At 41.3% G+C, this 19,059-nt stretch overlaps 3 protein-coding genes across 3 annotated transcripts in view; 1 reads left to right on the top strand and 2 right to left on the bottom strand.

Annotated features, from left to right (window-relative positions):
* LOC131674647 (uncharacterized) overlaps positions 1-19,059 on the top strand; it is a 287,868-nt gene that overhangs the window by 33,145 nt on the left and 235,664 nt on the right. The window lies entirely within an intron of this gene.
* Positions 12,858-13,529, bottom strand: LOC131674643 (uncharacterized). The gene has a single exon (XM_058953445.1). The coding sequence runs from the start codon at positions 13,527-13,529 to the stop codon at positions 12,858-12,860; it is 672 nt and encodes a 223-aa protein (XP_058809428.1).
* Positions 14,322-15,608, bottom strand: LOC131674637 (uncharacterized). The gene has a single exon (XM_058953430.1). It carries the CDS (start codon positions 15,606-15,608, stop codon positions 14,322-14,324), a length of 1,287 nt encoding a protein of 428 aa, XP_058809413.1.

The following is a 19,059-nucleotide window of genomic DNA, read 5'->3' as shown; positions in this document are numbered from 1 at the left end:
TTGTAAATTTTGCGCTTTTATACTTTTATACTTTTATACTTTTATACATTTATACTTTTATACTTTTATAATAAAAAGAATATATTAAAATCTTGTGTTAATAATTTTTTATTAAAAGTATTAATTCATCTTTAAATTAAACAAAATATGCATCATAAATTTGCTTTATTTTCTTGCGGCAAATAGGACAAGAACTTAATCTAATTGAATACGTGGAGCATGTTGCGATATGTCCACAAGGTAAAAAAATTTTTCTAAGTTCCTTAGCGAAGCATATTTGGCAAATTCGTTCATCGCTAACTTTATCGATATTTTCTTCTGGTGATGATGTGTTTGAATCTATATTTATTGCAATCGGTCGGTACTCAAGCTCGTATATACCACATACATCAATCTTGGTGGATTTGGTAGAGGTATGGTACTCGGATCAACTCCGATCGGAATATTACCACAAGGCACGTTGCGAATGAATCGACAGCGGCCACCCCATCGCTGATGTTCCATCTTAGGATCGTCACCCTCTTCCCAACGAAAAATCTCTATCTTACACTCGAAGCATCGGACTTTGTCAATTTCATTCACAAAGTAAAATCCGGCAGCTGCTAAATCCTTAGGCTGCACATATGAGCATGGCCAGTTGTCAAAGCTTTGCAGCCTAACTTGTTCAGATCTGGAAAAAATGAATTTGTAAGAAAAAAATTACTAAGAATACTTTAAAATAATTACCTATAGTCTGACATGGTTCTTCAATGCGAGTATTACTGCATCTAAATTAAAAAAGCACTTGCACACAAATTTAAAGCTGTACCCCCTCCCTTTGTTAAATATGTATATAAATGAGATTTCCTTTGCGAATGTGATCATTCTCTTGTCATCTATCAAGAAATATAGAAGCTCAAAATGTGTTATCCAAAACACGCTCAAGACATCAATAAATTCTGCTTTCCAACTGTAAGAACGTTAGTAGAGTTGCTTATGGAGCTGGAAGAAGAAGAAGCTCAATCCGACATAGAAATACTTAGTGATGATAATGATGATGATGATTATATTCAAAATGAAGAGTCTGAGATAGGAACTTCAGATACTTGTAGTACATGTGGTGAAGAAGATTAATAACATATATATATATAAAATAGTAGAAGTCGATCTCAATTCATTCTTGATCGATACCTGCAACAGTCAACGTCTATGCTAAAAACAAAATGGAAATTTTACAAAACTGTTTGGAACACTTCCATCTAATTGAAAGAGCTGTAAATCTTATTATTTCCAAAAACCTACGTGATGAAATAATTATAGAACGATGGAAAAAACAATGTGTCTTATCTTTACGAACTTTGAAAAAAATTTTGAGACAGTCATTATCGCTTAGTGTGCCACAAAAACAATCATTGCTCAGTACCATTGGTAAACTTGAATGTATTTATTTAAGACTAGAAAATTGTAGAGTTTATGGAAGAGGTTTGGATGATAGTATAAAAAATCGTATACAATGGGTGGACTTGGAAAGCGCATTCGAAAACCGTTTGAAAACTAGTATTATAGCCAATATTCAACACATTGATATTGAATCATTCTTAAAAGATGCTTGCGATTTATTTGCAAGACATGTCAAAAGTATTTTAAGAGTGAATAATGCTTGTAAAATTAATGCTGTACTATCATGCAAATTTTGGAAATATTCAAGTAATCAAGATAAATTGAAAAAATCTTTTGACACAAAGCACTTTACTACTCGAAATATTGAAGTATATCCTTCAAGCTCTCTCAAGAAATGGTTTGATGATAATATTAAAAGTCCATTATTAAAAGAGGTGGAGGAATTTGAAAGTAACGAGTCAGGTTGGTCTTTGGATTCTATTATTAATCTTCAAATTAATATTAATAAATTGAATCCAATGCGAAGTGGAAGTTCTTATATACCTCTACCAACATTTTTAAAAAACAAGCATGCTTGTATCAATGTAGAAAATAATGATAAGAAATGCTTTATATGGGCAATCTTAGCAGCTTTATGTAAAATTAAATATACAAATCATCCTCAAAGAGTAAGTCATTACATATCATACGAGAATAAACTCCATTTGAATGGTATATCATATCCAGTCTCTTTAAATCAAATTTCAAAATTTGAAAAACAAAACAGCATATCAATCAATGTGTTTGGTTTAGAGGGTAAAAAAATAATTCCTCTTTATCATACAAATAATTATCATTATATTTATATAAAAGACCTTGCAAGATTAGTAGGAAGCAGTTTATCGCGCTGCAAAACTAAAAAATTTATTTGTGATCAATGTTTGCATTATTTTAACACCTCAGAGAAACTCGTTGCACATGAAAGGAACTGTAAGCAAATAAATAAGTGTAGTGTACAGTTGATGAGCAAGATGTTCATAAAAATACGATTACTATTCAACACCACGAAATGTTTAGCATAGGCTACTACTTGAAATGTAGTTATGATGATAGTTTATCAAGATATAATTCTTATCGCGGGCCTGAGCCAGCGAAATGGTTCGCAGAAGAGTTAAAAAATATTTCTTATTACATAAAAAATATTTATGATGATCCAAAACCTATGAATGATCTTACGCCAGAGGAAATCGCTCAATTCGAGGCAACAAACGTATTTCATATTTGTGAAAAATTAATTAACGAATCAATGAAAGTTCATGACCATTGTCACTTGACAAAAATATATCGAGGTGCAGCCCATCAAAGTTGCAATCTGAACTATCAAGATTCTCGTATAGTACCTGTAGTTTTTCACAATCTTAGTGGTTATGATGCTCATTTTATTATTCGTGATATATCCAATCACTTTTCTGAAAATATTGAAATTTTACTTTTGACGAAAGAAAAGTATATTGCATTCACAAAGACTGTTGCAGATACTGGAATCAAATTACGATTCATTGATTCATTCAAGTTTATGGCTTCGTCACTTGACAAATTGGCTTCTTATTTGGATAGTTATGAAATTGTGAATTCAGAATTTCAAGATACTGAAGAAGAAAAAATAAATTTGTTGACGCGGAAAGGAGTGCTTCCATATGAATACATCGATTGCTGGGAAAAACTTGAAGAAATCAACTTGCCTGAAAAAAAATACTTTTACAGTTGTCTCACTGATTCAGAAGTATCGGATGCTGATTACGAGCATGCCCTCCAAGTTTGGAAAGCATTCAACATAAAAAATTTAGGTGAATATTGCGATTTATACATGAAAATCGATATTTTATTACTCGCAGAAGTTTTTGAACAATTTCGCGAGCAATGTCTAACAGCGTATGGTCTAGATCCAGCCCACTATTACACAACTCCAGGTTTTTCATGGGATGCAATGCTCAAGTTTACAAAGATATCATTAAGACTTTTGACGGATATAGATATGCATTTATTTATAGAATCAGGTATTCGTGGTGGTTTGAGTCAATGCTCAGGTCGATACGGTGCAGCTAACAACAGATATATGAAAGAAAAATTTGATAGTAGCGTAGAAGAGGAGTACCTTGTTTATCTAGACGCTAAAACTTGTATGGATATGCGATGACACAATATTTGCCACGAGATAAAATTGAGTGGGAAGAAAATTTTGATAAAATTGACTTTCTACAAGTTGTAGATGATGCTCCAACTGGTTATATTTTAGAAGTCGATTTAGATTATCCGCAATCGATTCACGATGAGCATAATGATTTTCCATTTTGCTCAGAGCACATCAAGCTTCATGGTTCTAAGCATGAAAAATTATGTGCTACTCTCATGAATAAAAGAAATTATGTGATACATTATCGAGCTCTTAAACAAGCTGTTGAACATGGACTCAAGCTTGTAAAAATTCATAGAGTATTGAAATTCGAGCAATCTGCATGGCTAAAACCATACATCGACCTGAATAGTTCGATGAGAGCGAAAGCTAAAAATGAGTTTCAAAAAAATCTTTTCAAACTCATGAATAATAGTATATATGGTAAAACTATGGAAAACGTTCGCAAACATGTTGATGTAAAACTTTTAACAAAGTGGGATGGACGATATGGTATGGAAGCTTTCGTTTCAAAACCTAACTTTCATAGTAGAGCTATTTTTGATGAAAACTTGGTCGCTGTTCAGTTGCGTAAAACTCAGGTATATTTGAATAAACCTATTTATGTCGGTCTTACAGTATTAGACGTATCCAAAACATTAATGTACAGCTTTCATTATGATTACATGAAAAGAATGTATGGAAAAAACTGTAAGCTTCTCTATACGGATACTGATAGTTTCATATACTCAATAAAGTGTCAAGACATTTATGCTGATATGAAAGCTAACATAAATTATTTTGACACTTCTGACTATCCTGCTGACAACATATTCGATATGCCAAGGGTAAATAAGAAGGTAGTTGGTTTAATGAAGGACGAGTGTAATGGAAATATACTAACAGAATTTATTGGTTTGAGGAGTAAAATGTACTGTACTCGTGTAAATGGTATTGATGCTATGAAAAAAATTAAAGGTGTGAAGGCTTCCGTTGTCGAGAAAACTATTGAATTTGATCATTATTTGGACTGTTTACAAAATTTACATATTCATAAAAGACAGCAATGTACGATCAGATCTAAATTGCACAATGTTGAAACTATTCAACAAAGAAAAATTGCACTGAATCCTTATGATGACAAGCGATATCTATTACCTAACAGTACTGACACTTTAGCACATGGACATTACAAAATTAGGTAAGTCAAAAAAACATATTAATATTTTTTTAATATATAATTATGGAACAGATGCGTAATTAGTCTTAATCAGTGTTGTTTAATTTCAGATTGAACCAGAAAAAGAAATCATCAAAGTCTGTACATTTTCAAGAAAAAATTCAAATACATGAGATGATTACATGGGCATACGCACATCGAACTGCTCGTCATGGAGAATGGATGCAGATGGCTCGTGATAGAGAACGGTTTAAAATGAGAATCAATCGTTTGAGTGAAATTATTACACCTGTACTCGTAAAAAAATGTATAGAAATGAAAAAATAAAAAAACAGAATATATTCTATCATTTTATTTATTTAATACCGTTTACATATCATCTTTATGAACATAACTATTATGTGATTCGTCAAATCCTAACCATTTTACATAATAATGATCACCATGTTTTTTTACAACTTTTTCTATCAAATAAATATCAGGATATTTTGTCTTGAGTAATTCTTCTTCGTAAAAGCCACCAGCGATAGGTTTGTCTTGATAATCTTTCAAACGATAAGTAAATGGAACTGTTTTCATAACTTTATAAACTGTAAAAATTTCTGTTGACCAATTCGGTGTATAGCCTTTCTCAAAAATCTGTTTACTTTTGCTTACTCGTACTTTGTCACCAACTTTGAATTTTGCACGTTTCGTTAGAGGTAGAGTTTTTTTCGCAGACAGTCGTTTCGATATTTCTAAAACTCTAGCAGTAGTTACTTCGATAGGTTTCATTCCAATTATTCGATGTTTGGAGTTATTGTATTGTGAAACCAGATCAGGTAGTATATCCAACCATTTACGATTACCATTCAGCGAGAACCTTTTCCACATCTTATTTTTCAAAGTTCTATTAAATCGTTCACAAATTGATGCTTTCAATTTACTATATGTAGAATACATATGAATTTTATATTTAGTCATTAAACTTTCAAAATCTTTATTATAAAATTCACGACCTCTGTCAAGACATATCTTTTTTGGCACACGTCCTTTTTCAAGTATGGTTTTCATAGCCTTTGCAACATCTTTACCAGTTTTTTGTTTGACTGCCTCACACCAAGCGTACTTGGAAAGGCAGTCAATAGCGCACAAGATATACTTGTAATTTTTATTTTCTCGTTGATATGGTATCATTTCAACAAGATCGATTTGCCATGTCTCGTCAATATCACGAATGTCAAATGATCTTCTTAAATAATTACGACGAGCTGGCTTATGAAGCTCATCTACAACTGTTTTATACTTATTGTTCATTTTTTCAAACGCAAAAGTTTTTCTTCAATCCAAAGAGATCAATGCTTATAATGATAATGAACTTGAAAGCTAACTAATACTATTAATATATAATTTCAGCTTCTCTTAATTCTTCGATTATAGACTGAATTTCATTCACATGATTTTGATTGCCTGCCGATGTCTCTGCAATTAATAATCTAAGACGTTCTACAATCTCATTGGGATCATTCCAATATATATAATCAGTAAGATAATTAGGCCACGCAATTTTATAAGGTGACTTCAAAGAAAACCCTCTGCCACTTGGTGAATTATAAGGTGTAACTCTGATTAACTGAGATATAATATCTCGAAATTTTTCACTTGGTTGATAGCGTATTTCCTCGTCAGGTTTGTAATGCTTTTTATATGCATTCGTTTTATTTATAATACGACCGTAGGTACCTAAATCGTCTTGAGTTACAATGGAGCTATCAGGCTTTTTTTTGAATAACAGTTCAATCAATCCAGAGCTTTTTTCATAAGTATCTTTACCTATAATAATTTTATTATTTTCAAAATTCACTGACCTATCACCAATCTTAAGAGTACCATCTTTATTTTGACGTACTCCATAGATAGTATCTAATGTTGCTACTTGATTTTTCCGCAACATTGATAAATACTTATTAAGTGAATCACTTTCAGGAGTATGAAATACATCAACATCATTATTTTTCAGTTGTTCATTAGCATTCAATGCTTCTTCCAATCCACTATCATATAATTTTTCAAATGGTTTTTCCTCTTTTTTAAATAATTCTTGTATGTCATAGCTATCTTTTTCTTCTTTTTTAGGTTGCAATAATTTTTTACGTTTGGTTTTTCTCTGCTGACTAAGTGTTGTTTCATCAACCAACTTTTCAAGTGGTTCAATCACAAGCTTGAAAGTCTCTTTGACAAATTTTTCAGTTGCTAATTTGTCAGACTTCAACAAATTATATTTATATTTTATGGCTTCACGAGCTTTTTCCACTTGACGGAGAACACCAATCTGTTGACCTAACTCAGTCATGTTGTCTATTTGCAATCTTGTTGTCTACTGTCTGTTTTATGTTGAGTGATTCGCATTTCTAATGAACTTATCAAAACCTTTTCTGAATCTGCCAGCATCTATTTTTCGATCCTTGTCAATTACAAGAAAGCTGTAATCTTCTTTCCAACACGAAGAACAAATTTCTTTAAAACATTGGTATGACATATCAGTATTCACATGATCATTATAGATATGTTTTAAATTCATATCATCTAAATTATTAAAAAATTCACATTATCTCTCACTAAGTGTTTGGGTACTTGAGCATATGATTGACATAAGTAAAAGCAATCAACATTTTTATGTCTTCCCATACAATAAAAAGCTTTCACATTATCTTGTTTCTCACAAGCAATGTCATCAAAAATCATAATAGAATTTGGACGTGCTTCGTCTGGTGATACAACGAGATCATGCTCGCTAAAAGGTAAGTAGTCAACACCTTTGATGGGTTCAAGAAGTTGCTCAAGAAATTTGTATTTTGGTTGATTAAGCGACTTAGAATATATGTAAATATTTTCAAACTTTACACCATTAGGATGGGTTAAAAGAGCTAAGAGCGCATTCGTCTTACCACAATTAGATGCACCACAGCATACTGCACGTATGCTGTCGGGCAATAGATCCCCATGTCTTTTACTTTTCTTTTCACTTTTGTCTGTTAACGCGTCAAAATTTATCACAGGAAGCTTGAGAGACTGTTCCTCTACATCCATTTCACTCTAAGCTCTAAATCGCAACTGATAATCGATGCTATAAAAGAGTGTATTTATAAGTTTTTACGCATTCACTACTAAACACTCGACCATTATCGCCCACGAGAGAAAAAAGAAAAGGAAGACTGGTAGAGGTTTAGTAAATAACTTGATAAATAATCTACCCTTTGAGGCTCACATACCAGGTTATCAATATTGCGGACCTGGTACAAAACTATATAAGCGATTAAATCGAGGAGACCCTGGCATTAATCCTCTGGACGCTGCATGTAAAGATCACGACATTGCTTACTCTAAAAATAAGGATATTCAAGCACGAAACATTGCAGACAAAGTATTGGCTGAAAAAGCTTGGCAACGTGTACATAGTTCTGACGCTAACTTAAGTGAAAGAGCTGCAGCATATGCCGTTACAAACATCATGAAAGCAAAATCAATGTTCGGAATGGGACTTAGCAAGAAGCGTTCTAAGAAAAGGAAGACTTCGTCGAAAAAAAATTCTAAAAAAAGAAAGACTTTAACAATGAAAAAACTTATCAGCATGACAAAAAAATGTATAACTCCTAGCAATGATTCGAAAATTGTTATCAAGAGTGCTTTAAACGCAGCACGAAACACCATAAAAAATGTTGGTGGAAAGAAAAATATTAATTTACCAAGAATACTTCCAATCCCTAAAGTTGGAGGTTTCCTACCAGCACTCGTTCCTGTTTTCGCGGGACTTAGCGCACTTGGATCTTTGGCAGGTGGTGCAGCAGGAATAGCACAAGCTGTAAACCGAGCGAACGCTGCTAAAAAACAATTAGAAGAACAGTCGAGGCATAACAAACGTGTTGAAGCTTTAGCTCTTGGTAAAGGTTTATATTTGAGACCATATCAAAAATGTTTTGGTTTAGCCTTCAGTACAAATAGTAAAGTCAAGAAGCCTAAAAATAAAGTTATTAAGAAAAAAAAATTACAAAGACATTAAAAAAAAAAAACTTTGATTTAAAACTGCCACATCGTCCTTTAACAGATTACGATATAAAAAAGTATGCTCATGAATTACGAATTCCAAACTTTCGTGGTGTTTTTATGAGAAACTCTCTACCCACGCGACCACGCATCAACGAGTGTGCAGTTGTAAACCTTGATGATAATTCTGGACCAGGTACACATTGGGTGGCATACCGAAAAAATGGTAAAAATGTCTTCTACTTTGATAGTTTTGGTGATTTACGACCACCTCTAGACCTCTTGAAATATTTCAAAGTTGATCAAATCAAGTACAATTATAACAAATATCAAAATTATAATACTTACACCTGTGGCCATTTATGTTTAAAATTTTTATGTAATTTGTTAGAACATCATGACAATTATCATTTGTATAAATAGTAAGAATTGTGAATAAAGAATTCAGTTGTGTACAATCACTCGACATGGTTGAATCATTGACCCTCAGTTTGTCTGGTACATCATCTGTATTAGAAACATACTATTTTCCACCTATAGAACTGGATAAAGATAAAACTTATACTCTTGGTTTGGTAGAATTACTTACATTTAATTCGATACCAAATATTGACGTCGGACACAATAAATTCAAAGTTGGTGATATTGAAATTGAACTACCTACAGGTAGTTATGAAATTGGTGACATAGATCGATATTTGAAAGAAAAGTTAAAGTCAACAGATATAAAAATTGAAATAAAACCTAATAACAATACTTTATGCAGTGAAATAATTTGCAATGAATTTGTCGATTTTCGACCAACTAACTCTATAGGACGTTTATTAGGTTTCACTAAACGATTGTTGCCAACCAATATAAATAATGTCTCCGACATGCCTGTAACCATTCTCAAAGTAAACGCTCTACGCGTTGAATGTAATATAACATCTGGAGCTTATATTAATCAAAATAGAGGTCATATCATTCATGAATTCTTTCCAGCTGTACCACCAGGATATAAGATCATTGAAGTTCCTAAACAGATTATATATTTACCTCCAAGAGTCAGAGTTATTGATCATTTACAGCTACGACTAATTGACCAAGACGGTAATTTAATAAACTTTCGTGGAGAAGTAATCACGATTCGTTTACATATAAAGAGAGTATAATGGGAATAGTTTATAATGCTAAAGTAGGGAGTGGCTATATAACAACACCGCTATGCGCTCAAAAAGTCAGTCATCGACGGATAGTCAGAGGTCTAACACGTCGAAACATTCAGTTCCTGAAAAGTCTCGGGCTGAAGATTGTTCGAGACGTCGCAACAAAAAGAAGAAAAAGAAACGTTAACAGTTTAAAAAATTAACGTGTATATTTGTATGCTGTTGTCATTTCAAAGATGGAAGAAATACTTAGTGTGCAAGCACCTATCATCTTTGATGAATCTATAGCTCATTATGAAGTTCATGCACATCAACCTTACAATTCACAAGCATTTAACAATAGCGATGAAATTCGTATATTAATACAACATCAAGACTTATGTCTCTTACCATCGAAAAGTTCTCTACACATTGTAGGAAAAATAAGAAGAAGTGATGGTAATGCTGTTACTGACAATGAGACAAAGTTCGTAAATAATGCTATATGCCATCTATTCGAAGATATCCGCTATGAAATTAATGCCATTAAGATAGACAGATGTAAAAATGTTGGATTGACAAGTACTATGAAAGGTTTGATTTCATTGAATCAAAATCAAAGTGCATTCCTCGAAAATGCCGGATGGCTTGATATTGAAGAAACTAAGACAATAATTGACAACAATGGTTACTTTGATGTGTCGATACCACTTTCCATGATTTTAGGATTCGCTGAAGACTATCACAAAATTGTTGTGAATGTAAAGCATGAACTTATTCTTACCCGATCAAGAGATAATTTAAACGCAGTCATACAAAACTTGGTGAAAATTGATGATACTGAGCAATATGAACCTTTTAAAATAGAACTCATACGAATCGAATGGTTGATGCCTTATGTAATTACGTCAGATAAGTGTAAAATATAGTTATTCAATTTCATTCAAAAGGATATTCCTATTTCTATGAGTTTTCGATCGTGGGAACTTTATGAGTATCCAGCATTACCACAAACGTCAAAACATCTTTGGACAGTAAAAACATCCAATCAATTAGAAAAACCAAGATATATTATATTAGGTTTTCAAACAAAACGCAAGTCTGATCAAACTAAAAATCCCAGCAGATTTGATCATTGCAGTGTAACCAATGTTAAACTTTTTCTCAATTCTCAGCAATATCCGTATGGAAATTTAAATCTTGATATAAGTAATAATCAATATTCTATGCTATATGACATGTATGCTAATTTTCAAATGAATTATTACAACAGAGACTGTATGTACAATCCACTTTTGAAAAGAAAACAATTTATTACGCATGCACCTCTAATAGTAATAGATTGTTCTAAGCAAAATGAATCATTGAAACAAGCTGCTGTAGATGTACGTCTAGAGTTTGAAACAAAAAATGATATACCTGCGGAAACAGCTGCATATTGTTTAATTTTACACGATCGTATAGTTAAGTATAATCCAATAAGTGGTAACATTACGAAACTTGTATAAGTATTATAATATAATAAACATGTATACTTTTTTATCAAATAAATGTGTTTTAAAAATTTTAAAGGTATTCAATATTTTTAATAATAATGATAAACCTTATCCCCCATCTCATTCCATGAGATATACCGACTGGGCGCGTCATGCCTGTACGCCACCGTCGATAATATTACACCCCCCAAAACACACTTAATCACATATATCTTTTTTTTCTTTCATCAATCTGACGCATCATCGATCGATCATCTGGGGGGAGGGAGAGGGCTATAGGGCCGGGGGGGCATGGGGCCTGCATCACCCACGTCGATAACTACCGACCGAGCATACACATACACATGCACATGCTCGGTCGGCTACAATGCAAACCGTCGATACAAAATCGGCAGATAAAACATTTCAGTGGCCGGTAAGGCAGGATTAATCATGTTACCGACTGCTGGTAAGGAAGGAATGAATACTCACATGGTAAAAGTGGCTTAGAACCCTTATAGCCTATACTACTGTGGCTCGGTGTCAGTGCGTCCAGATCGTCGAGGTCTCCGGTGGACGGCGCGAGTGGTCGACTGTTCACGGTGGCCTCGATGGAGACGAGGAGCGTGGTAAACTCCTCGTAGGTGAGTCTTTTGGGGGCGGCAATGCGGTGAAGGTGGACCATCATGCTCTTCACGCCGGCCTCCCAGAGTCAGCCGAAGTGAGGGGCAGCGGGGGGGATGAACCTCCACGAGACGCCGTCCTGTGCTAGCGTCCCTTCGACCAGCCCCCAGTCGATTTCGGCCTCCTGCAGCAGTCGTCGAAGCTCTAGGATGGCACCGCGGAAGTTGGTGCCATTGTCGCTCCAGATCTCGTTTGGGCGTCCTCTCCTCCCGATGAATCGGGTGAGGGCTCCGAGGAAGCTGGCCGTCGTCAGGTCACTGACGAGCTCCAGGTGGATCGCTTTCATACTCATGCACACGAAAAGTGCCACGTATCCCTTGATGGTAGGGAGTCCCCGTCCGCGGCTTCGGCAGAGTGGAAATGGGCCGGCATAGTCCACGCCGCAGTGACTGAAGGGCCGCGAGGGGGTCACCCTGACCGCGGGAAGGGGGGCCATCCCTTGGGCGGCGGTCCTTGCGGAGATCCGGGCGCAGATCAGGCACTGGCGAAGGTGGCGCTTGACGCGCGACATGCCGCCGGTGATCCACGCCTTCTGCAGGACTCTCGCGTAGGTAGAGCGAAAGCCTCCATGCAGGCTGCGAGCGTGGGCCCATCGGAGGACGAGCTCTGCCAGGTGCGAGCGTCCGTCCAGGAGAACGGGGTGGCGCTCGTCATAGGGCAGTGGAGATTGGGAGAGGCGTCCGCCCATTCTCAGGAGTCCGTCTTCGTCTAGGAAGGGTTCCAGCGCTCTGAGTGAGGCCTGGAGCCGGGGCGCGGGTCCTTGGAGGAGCTTGATCTCATCCGCGAAGGTTTGACGTTGCGAGAGGCGGGCGCAGGTGAGAAAGGCCCAGCGGAGGTCAGCAGCTCGGACGGGCCCCAAAGGTCTGGGCGAGTTGGGCGTTGACCCGGTCAGCAGCCGGTGGGCCCTCACGGTCCCTGAGGCGTCGGATTGTCTCCAAACTGTGGCCGCCGCTGAGGAAGTCGTTCATGTAGAGGTCGTTCTCAGCGGCCTCTCGGGCGAGTGGGAAGCGGGCGCCCTCGTCGGCGCAGAGCTGTCTGATGGTCCGGAGGGCCAGGTAAAGTGCACATGTCTCGCCGTAAGTGACGGTTTGCAGCGCGTAGTGGTGGGCGGGGGAGTCTGTATCCTGGCTCCACAGCACTCTCTGGAGGTGGACGTCCTCTGGCCTCACGCGGATCTGGCGGAACATCATCTGGATGTCCGCGCAAAAGGCGTAACGGTGCAGCCTCCACCTAGTGAGCACGGTAGTCACGTGCTCTTGTAGCTTCGGCCTGGCGTGCAGCGCGTCGTTCAGGCTGTATCCGGAGGATGTGGGTCTCGAGGCGTTGAATACGACGCGCAGTTTCCGTCCTTGATCGTGATGTTGCCAGATTCCGTGATGCGGGATGTAGACGGCCGGTCCCTGATGTGCGGTGAGCTCCTCGGCAGTGAGACGCCGCATGTGCCCGAGGTTCTCATACTCGGCCATGAACTCGTGGTAGTGGCCCGACAGTTCCTGGTCCCGCTGCATCCGGCGGTGCATCGAGGCGAGGGCGGAACGAGCCTGGCTCAGGCTCTCCCCGAGGAGAGCGACGCGTTCCGGTCGTAGCGGGAGGGCCACGGTGTAGCGCCCTGTGGGGTCTCGGCTGCATCCTCGAGCGAACGCTGCCTCGCACTCGACGTCGGCGGCAGAGATCCTTCTCGTCTGGGGTACCTCCTCCAGAGACCAGAATTTCTAGACGAGGCCGAGGAGGAGCTCGTGGCCGGTCGCTGGGCCCGGGATGGACAGAGTGGCGCAAGACAGGGCAACGCCCTGGTCGGCCTGTCGAGCGGCGCCCACGCGCCCGGTGAGCGTCCAGCCGAACACAGTGTTCTGGGCCAGAAGCGGACCGTAGCTCCGAACGCTCCATGGGATGATCTGGCCGTAGGCATCCGCACCGATGACGATATGAATTCCGGCCGGACGGGCGAATTGAGGGTCGGCGAGGGACAACTCTCCCCGCGGATCCGGGCGGGGCTTCTCGATGGCTCCGGAAGGGGTGACGATCCCGACATCTCTCAGGAAGAGCGCCTCAACGCGGATCAGTCGGTCGCTGGAGGGAGATCTGAGGTGCAGCATCGTCTGGTGTCTCGCCGAGTCCATGGCAGGGCCGGCGACTCCGACAACGTCGACTCGGACGCGGCGCAGCCTGCAGCCGAGTCTGCGGGCGAGGGTGAGGCTCAGGAGGGTTGCCTCGGAGCAGGGGTCCAAGAGTGCTCTGCCCGGCACCGGCGGTGAGCCGTCGCTGCTGGCCTGGACAACGGCAGTGGGAAGGAGGGACAGTCATAACCGTTCCTCTTCCCTCGCCGAGACCTGTGGACAGGCTCGGGTGACGGCGGCCTGGACGCGGGGGGCCTTTGGCGCGGGATCCTCGCCCTCGTCGCGGTCGACGGGACGTCTGACCGGCCGGCCTGCTCCTTCGTGGATGAGAGTGTGGTGGGCCCCGGAGCAGCTTCTGCAAGTCCCGTTTGACGGGCAGGTCCTGGCCGAGTGCGAGCCACTCAAGCAGTTGAAGCAGAGGCCGCGGTCCGAGACGAATTTCCTCCTTTCCTCAGGCGTCAGTCCGCGGAAGGTCAGACAGTGGCCAATATAGTGAGCCTCCTTGCAGGCCGGGCATCCGCTCCGCTTGAGGCCAGTGGTGTGGGCCCGCACTTGTCGGCCGCTCGGCTGGCGCCCCTGGTTCTGGTCAGCCTTGCGGGATGCGTCGGATGCGCTGGCCGATTGAGGGAGGGTGGAGGTCGGGGGGTACAGCGACCGCAACGTCCTGAACCGCCGCTGGAGGAACTCCCCCAGCTGTTCGAAGGTCGGCTTGCTGGTTTTCTCCTCTCTCTCCTCCTCCCAGACTCTTCGGGTGGCAGGGTCCATGGCTCGGCTGCCGAGATGGACGAACCAGTCGTCCCAACTGCCGACTGGCTGGCCGAGCTTCTCCAGCTGGGTGCGGTGACGTCTCATCGTGCAGCAAAGCTCCTGGATCTTCTCCGGCGATTCCTTGGCGAGCGGTGCGAGGTGGAGTAGGGCGTCGAGGTGGTCTCGCACGCGCAGCTTTGGCTGATCGAAGCGGCTGCAGAGGGCCTCCCAGGCCGTGGAGTAGTCGTGTCCTGACGACTTGAAGTCCCTGATTGTCTCGGCCGCCGCACCGTCGAGATTCGTCTTGAGGAACAACATCTTCGTGGCATCTCCCAGGCTGGTGTTGGAGTGCACGATGTCGATAAAGAGGTCCTTGAATGACTCCCACTCTTCGTCGAGGCCTCCGAACCGAGGTAGAGTGATGCGGGGAAGCCGGGCCAAGGCGAAGTTTCCTCCGTCGTGAATGTCAAGGCCTCCGGCAGCGCTGGATGAGGGGGTCGAGGCGGGGCCCGGTGACCCGATCTCCGATGCGATTAGACGATCCCGGAGGTTGATGGGGTTCCCCTTGATTGAGGAGTACAGGTCTTCGGCGACGAAGTAGCGGTTGCTGCCGCGGTAGGCGTCCGCGTCGTCCTCGGTCGAGGTCAGGAGGCGGACGTGATTGTCGCAGAAGTTGGCCCAGTATCTCTCCACAAGCTGGAGCCGCGTCTGGAGTAGCCCCATTGTCCATTGATCGGCCGGGGAGCCGCGGACCCTATCCGCCGTCTGTCGCAGCACTTCAAATAGTGCTTCCTGGATGGCAGTGAGACTTATCTGGAAGATGATGAGGGTTTAGAGGCCGCGTGGCGCGGAGGAGGGGGACGGAGTCGCCGTCTGTCGGCCAGGGTCGGGCGTCCGACACTCCGGCTCAGCGCGCGTTCTCCGGCTCCTCCGCTCAGGGGTGTCGGCCGGACGCGTGTCGTCGTCGTCGGCGCGGCGACGGGACGTACGTCCGCGACGACCGAGAGCCACAGCCGTGATGCGGCTGGGGGCCGTTCGAGGGAGGGGTCAGGTGTCGACCGGGGCTCGCGGAGCCCTGGTAGGGTGACGACGGCGCGTCGGTGCCGGCGAGGAGTCGCTGCTGTCGGCGGCGGCCATCTTGAACGCCGCTTGGCGTTGCTGCTGTTGGCGGCGGCCATCTTGGATGCCGCTTGGCATCGCCGTCGTCCACCCGAGGCGCCGTCGCCGAGCTCGACGTGGCCACCGGGTCCTCGCCGGCGCACGCGGTCGGTCCCAGCCGGGCCTCGAAAGTCCGGCCTCCCTCGACCCGTCTCATGCGCGTCGCTGGCGGTCACCTAGCCAGGACGCTCATCCGCCGACAGCTGGGCTGGTCGGGGCGAGTCGAAGCCGGGGCTGAGGCGAGGGCGCCTCGCCTCCGGGCCGCGCCTGAAGTCGCGGCGACGCCGGGCTTCGGTCCAGGCGCGGCCGCCCGCCGTTAGGCCGACGTTCAGCCTCAATTAAATGGGGTACCTACCTCGATCCGGTATCCGGCTCGAAGGACCAAAATGTTGAGGCGCTGGCGCGGGGGCTGAGGCGGTAATCCCGTCGGGAATGAGGTGACGCCGATACGAGATCTTTTAACTTGGTTGCTTTATTGGTCTCTACTTGTGGTAACAAAACAGGCAAGGTTACACAGTCGCGTTGAATGATGATTCTGGCGGTGGAGAACGCAGGTCAATGCTGGCCGAAAGCTCCAAGCAAACAGAGCTTAGCAACGGCGGTGACGTCATTCGGGGAAGGGGCTTCAGTCTTGCCCTCACTTCAGGGCCTGCGTCGTTGTCCTCTCGTCGGGGGATAGAGGAAAGGGGGAGCCTGGACTCGAACCGAGCGAGGCCGGGCAACTCGACCAAACAAATATCCTAACTTAAAAGTGCAAAAAATGCTGTTTTTCGTTGTTTTTGAAGTACAATAACATCTTGAATAAATTTTTTTTTAACCGAGTACGCTATCTTAAAGGAGCACTCTTATCCTCTAAAATTTTTTTTTAAGATTGGAATATCTTTTTTTTTGTCTAAGATATCGTCATTTAAAGTTTACTGTTATAGCAATTTCTTTAAAGCTTGAAAATAGAGTGAGTCATTTAAAAAAATTGATGTAACGTATTTTATTGTCATTTGGATCACCGAATCGATACTCATTATCGAAACTGCACCATAACCTCAGAATACCCTATTATGAACCCCCGTGAGACATTTTTTCTACAAATATGAAGCTAGTGTGGATGATTGAAATTTTTTATAGGACAGCATTACTGGACATCTTTAAATACCTAACCTACGAGGGTGGGTTAATAAGTCTAGAAAATCCAAGAGATGGTGCTCATAGCATCCCAACTTGTATTGCACCAGCAAGCGTCACTATTAAATAGAGTGCCAAATTTAATTATAGTGCTGCCGAAGTTTCTACTAGATCCATTGAGTAGTTCCGTTTTTATTGTCAATCAAAGTGAACAACTTTTGTTTCTTGTTAACAATGAAAAAAAGTGAGTTCCGAACGGTGATAAAACATTTCTATTTAAAAGGCCTTACACCGAAAGAAATCAAAGCTGAGTTAGATGCAGTTCATGGTGTACCTGCCCCTGTGTTTGCAACTGTTTACAATTGGGTAAATGAACTTAAACGCGTCCGTACATCGACTGATGAACATCGTTCACACCGTCCTGTAGACTAGAGCACTCCAGAAATGATTAATAAAATCCACGACATGGTATTGAGTGATCGAAGAATAAAATTGTGTGAAATAGTTGAGGCCACAGGGGTTTTAAAAGCTACAGTCATTTCAATTTTGCATGAGAAATTGGACATGAGAAAAATTTCAGCAAGATGGGTGCCGCTTTTGCTCTCAATCGAGAACAGACGAAACAGACGCATTCAAGTGGTGGCCGCTGAGGCCCTCTTGGCGCGCATCCACTGTAATCCGAACGACTTTCTGCATCGATTCAATAACTGTAGACGGAACGTCGATACACCATTACACTTCTGAGACGAAGGAATAGTCAAAACAGTAGATTGTGAAAGGTCAACCAGCTCTAAAGATGGCGAAGACAGTGAAATCGGCCGGCCAGGTTATGGCAACTGTTTATTGGGATGTACGTGGAATTATGTTTATCGACTATTTAGAAAAAGGACAAACAATTATCGGAGAGTATTATACGTCGTCTTTGGACTGATTAAGCGAGAAAATAAAAGAAAAACGTCTTCATTTGAACAAAAAAAATTCTGTTTCATCAAGATAATGCATGAGTGCATACCTGCTTAATTTCAATGGTTAAAATTAAGGAATTGAAGTTCAAATTAGTAGTCCATCCACCGGATTCACCAGATTTGGCCCCTAGTAACTTTTTTTATTCCCAAACCTAAAAAAGTGGCTTGCCGGAGAATGATTCATTTCGAACGAGGTCATAACATAAATGGCTATTTTGAGAAACTTCCAAAATTATTATTTTCTGATGGCTTAAAAAAACTTGAAGGATTCCTGGAAGAGTGGTATCAAGCTAAAAAGAGATTATGTTACAAAATAAAAAAAATCTACCAAAAAAAAAATTATTTTTCTATCTTTTTCTAAGGACTTATTGACTCACTCTCGTATATCCACTGATACCGTAAGCATTTGAGCAGACGTCGGTTCAATGATGAACATTTTAACCTAAAGCAGTGTAAGAGACTCTTATAATCTAATTTCCCTGATCCACGAGCCCGGTAACCTGCTGGTTTTCAACTCCCAACCCTCATGATAAAAAAATATATTAACCAAATTTTGCTTGCTGGAAAAAATTACAATCCGTCCAAAGGGAGTAAAAATACAGTTTGAATGAAAAAAAATTGTACTAAAATCTAATTACATTATTTTTCAACAAAAAATTGTATATAATTTAAATTCGGTAATGTTCATAGTGATGATAAGAAATCATTTACCAAATTTGTCGTTCGAAAAAATTTACGACCCTTATAAGAGGGGCGAGAATACACTGAAAATACAATTTTTCACACAGCACTTAATCTACGAACCCTAAACTCAGCAAATCCCAAGTTCACAACCCTCACACTATAAATAAATGTCGATCGTTTGTAGCAGCAACGTGCGTTTCTAGAATTAACCACGAGAAGGTATCGATTACTGAGTTCTCTTTTTTTTG

Source organism: Phymastichus coffea, unplaced genomic scaffold (assembly GCF_024137745.1).
Source record: "Phymastichus coffea isolate CEN01 unplaced genomic scaffold, Cenicafe_Pcof_1.1 PCOF00014, whole genome shotgun sequence".
In the NCBI taxonomy this organism is placed as follows: Eukaryota; Metazoa; Arthropoda; class Insecta; order Hymenoptera; family Eulophidae; genus Phymastichus; species Phymastichus coffea.
This window is presented reverse-complemented; position numbering and strand designations above follow the sequence as displayed.

What these genes read in the sequence shown, in the direction of transcription:
- LOC131674643 (XM_058953445.1), bottom strand. Translation starts at nt 13,529, where the DNA reads ATGCAGCGGGACCAGGAACTGTCGGGCCACTACCACGAGTTCATGGCC.
- LOC131674637 (XM_058953430.1), bottom strand. Translation starts at nt 15,608, where the DNA reads ATGGGGCTACTCCAGACGCGGCTCCAGCTTGTGGAGAGATACTGGGCC.